Source organism: Coregonus lavaretus, assembly GCF_964263955.1.
Source record: "Coregonus lavaretus genome assembly, contig: HAP1_SCAFFOLD_968, whole genome shotgun sequence".
Taxonomy (NCBI): Eukaryota; Metazoa; Chordata; class Actinopteri; order Salmoniformes; family Salmonidae; genus Coregonus; species Coregonus lavaretus.
The window spans coordinates 139912-143306 of NW_028160533.1; the positions used below are offsets into that span (position 1 = coordinate 139912).

The following is a 3395-nucleotide window of genomic DNA, read 5'->3' on the forward strand; positions in this document are numbered from 1 at the left end:
TCGAGTTGTTCAACTATCTACCTCATATAGTCTCAGAGTCTGCGCTTGCAGAGGGTTAGGCGAAGCAGTAATATCTGACCAATTAGCTGCTTGCTTTGGAAAACGCCCACTCCATACTCCAGGTGGGACAATATTTGGTAAGATGTGTGGTGTGAGATATCCTAATGTGGGAAGACAGCAAGTCTTTCAGCACTCCTCACACAGCATGCAAACAAGGAAGCTGAGTACCAAACTATATTTATTGGATACAGTAGTAAAAGAATATACAAATCATTAGAGAAACAGCGGATCAGTGGACCTGTGTTCCCTATTCAAGGCCCCAGTCCACACAATAGTCTGAAGGCAGGTGGGAAGATCAGTTCATGAAGTCTTGGTTATAGCTAAAGGCTAAACAAAAGAAAGTCAAGGGTTGTTGAAGTCAGGGTGGATTCCCTTTTATTTTGTCATAAAATATCAGTGATGCAGTGGGATGGGTTAAAAGCAGGAGAAATCCAAAGTACAGCTCAACTACTCCCCTTAAATCTGTGTGGAAGGGGGTCGAAACCAAACAGAGACGTGTGAAAGGTATGATGCACCCTTTCAAGTGTTGTTAAAAATAGACCTGCAACCCCTAATCTATCATATCACCAAGACATTTCTGTTCACGACACTTCAGTTAGCATTTTGGTCCAGACAGAGATAGCAATTCAATCTAAACGGCACTAGAGGAAGGGCCCATTCACCAATATTCCTTGAACAGGTTTTAAATTGATCACTTGGACTGTATATATTTTGCAAGATGTACTTAAAAACAGTAGACAAAAAAAAAAAAAAAAAAACTATAGCATGTTGCATATTATGAGACCTGTTCAACACTATAAGTCCCTCAACCTATGGTAGATTGAGGGCGCGTCCCAAACGGCCCCCTATTGACCATATACACGTTGTTTAAAGTAGTGCACTATAAAGGGAATAGGGTTCCATTTGGGACAAACCCTGAATGAGTTGAACCCCCCCACATCACCATTGTCCCGTGTGTGAAACAAATACATATTCTCCAAAACATGACTCCAAGCAGTTTATCTAGTCCATCCTCAGTATGAATTTAAACAAGACATTTGTGGATAGGTGGCATGAAATCCAGCTTGTGATCATGACAAAGATAAGACCATGGCTACGAGCGGATAGATCCCAAAATAAAATAAAGCTGAACAATTATTTAATAAAATAAAAAAACATTGCTGCTATTCAAGTGTGTTTCTGTCCTCAGAGAGGGAGGAGCCTCAGAGAGGGGTCCATACACTTTTAAGAGAAGCCTCCGAGAAGGAGGAGCCTCCTCCGGTCTGTTGTTGAAATACATCAATAGTGTCCTCGTCTTCCATCTCAAGCTGCCAACACAAATACATAGAATTGTCAGTAAGTCACAAAATATGTCTACATGTAACTCCGTCTGTGCATGATATCAGTTTGTTTGAATCTTTGCATTATAGAGGACTATAACGAAAGTGTCACCTACCTGTGCAGGTGTGTCCGTTTCGTTGATTGGCTGTCCGTCAAACCTAAACCGTATCTGTCTAATTGACAAACCCTGAAATAAAGGGGAGAGGTTATATCTACTCATCTAGCAAGTTACTGTGGTCAGGAGTTGCCCTGTAAGGTTGTCCAATCAGCCTCAGCAGAAGAGTAGTCAGATGAATGTAAACTTTAAGGAAAGCCAAACCTGTCTTTCGCAGTACGCTTTCATCAGCTTGCTGAGCGGAGTGTGCCTTTTGATTTTGAACTGGACGACTGACCCATCTTGACCTGCAACCTTTAGGTTGATGTGGTCGTTTTCAGTCTTCACTCCTTCCTGAAACAGTGGGGAAAGGGTGTATTTCAGAGACAATATCTATATTGTTTATATCACTACAGTCTAATATAGCTAATGTTATGCATTAGACAGAGCAAACTTTTTGGCTAACATTAAAGCATCTCAACACGCATTGTAACATGAAGATATTAGCTAGCTAGTTTTATGGCAACAGCAATCCATCTGTAATATAGCTCCGTTAGCTACCTAGCGGTGCACACTGCTAACGGTTGTATTTTATTGTACCTTCATTTTAGCTGAGTCCCATTGGGACCAAGTTTATTTTTTGTAAGGTTGCCCTGCATCTCACAATGACACAACTATTTCCCAATAGAGGAGCATAACAGTACTGGTAGGGTGAGGAGTTCACACGGTCTGGCGAAGAATAATGTCCTTGCTTGGTGTCAAACATTTGTTTGTGTTTAGCTTTTTAGCTAGCAGCAATAGCTTAGCTAGCTACCTCTAGCAACAAGAGCCATGCTAACCTAGATAGCTAGCTAACTGGCCGGCCATGGGGGGGGGGTTAGGCTAACGTTAGCATGCTAGTTAGTTAGCTCAAAAAGCCGCAAAGAGACAACGTTGGTCCCCATTCCAATGGGCGCAGAAAAGTCACAATGGCGCTGTTTCACTGCAAACAATCACCTCACGAAACAGTAGATAAGAGTACACTACATCTAGGCATACATCTATCAGATAGTTGGTTAGCTACACGCAAAACGTCGCACGGCCAAATGTCCGCAAATCGAACAACCTTTTGTTTTCTCTTTTTACCCGCTCAAACCGGAATCTGGCAATCTAACGTTATCACCCACATATCAGTACGCTCGACAGGCAGAATGCACCGAAATATTCAATCACACACAACATTTCTTACCTTTGGCTTTTCTTCAGACATTGTGTAGCTAGTTAATGTTCTGAGAGTTACTAATTTACAGACAGATCGCTAAATGTTAGCGCTTCTTTTACCTCTTCCCGTTTCCTTCGTTTCGACCAGGAGCGCGCATAGGGTTTTAAACTCTGATTGGCTCACTGGGTCACGTGTCTATATGTTTTGTTGGGACCGTGCACACATGGGCGCGCGAATCGGTTTAATGCGCAGTCCCGTGAATTAAGCAAAATCGGACAGCCATTTCTATCACCTGGATGAATGAATGTATTAAGTGTAAAGATCCATGTTAATTATCAATAGACTATTGCAGCATAGACACTAGAGGATGGGAGGGGAGGGGAGGGGAGGGGAGGGGGGGGGGGGGGTTATTAATAGGCATTAATATGGAGTTGGTCCCCCCATTGCTGCTATAGCAGCCTCCACTCTTCTGGGAAGGCTTTCTAATAGATGTTGGAACATTGCTGCGGGGACTTGCTTCCATTCAGCCACAAGAGCATTAGTGAGGTCGGGCACTGATGTTGGGCGATTAGGCCTGGCTCGCAGTCGTAATTCCAATTCATCCCAAAGATGTTCGATGGGGTTGAGGTCAGAGTGCAGGCCAGTCAAGTTCTTCAACACTGATCTCGACAAACCCTTTCTGTATGGACCTCGCTTTGTGCACGGGGGCATTGTCATGCT

The 3395-nt window shown here is 43.2% G+C and overlaps 1 protein-coding gene across 1 annotated transcript; it reads right to left on the reverse strand.

Moving 5' to 3' along the window:
- Positions 1–220: 220 nt before the first annotated feature.
- LOC311121691 (small ubiquitin-related modifier 3-like) lies at positions 221–2847 on the reverse strand. Its single transcript, XM_084196149.1, has 4 exons — positions 2703–2847; positions 1700–1828; positions 1496–1567; positions 221–1367 (listed from the first exon to the last, which is right to left on the reverse strand). Exons 1-4 carry the CDS (start codon positions 2721–2723, stop codon positions 1263–1265), a joined length of 327 nt encoding a protein of 108 aa, XP_084052275.1. The 5' UTR covers positions 2724–2847; the 3' UTR covers positions 221–1262.
- Between the last annotated feature and the right edge of the window lie 548 nt (positions 2848–3395).

Excerpts from the sequence above, each read along its gene's own strand:
- LOC311121691 (XM_084196149.1), bottom strand. The coding sequence starts at position 2,723 with ATGTCTGAAGAAAAGCCAAAG. Across the intron at positions 1,829-2,702 it reads TGTCTGAAGAAAAGCCAAAG|GAAGGAGTGAAGACTGAAAA; the intron begins GTAAGAAATGTT and ends CCACTGTTTCAG. Across the intron at positions 1,568-1,699 it reads AAGCGTACTGCGAAAGACAG|GGTTTGTCAATTAGACAGAT; the intron begins GTTTGGCTTTCC and ends CCTTTATTTCAG.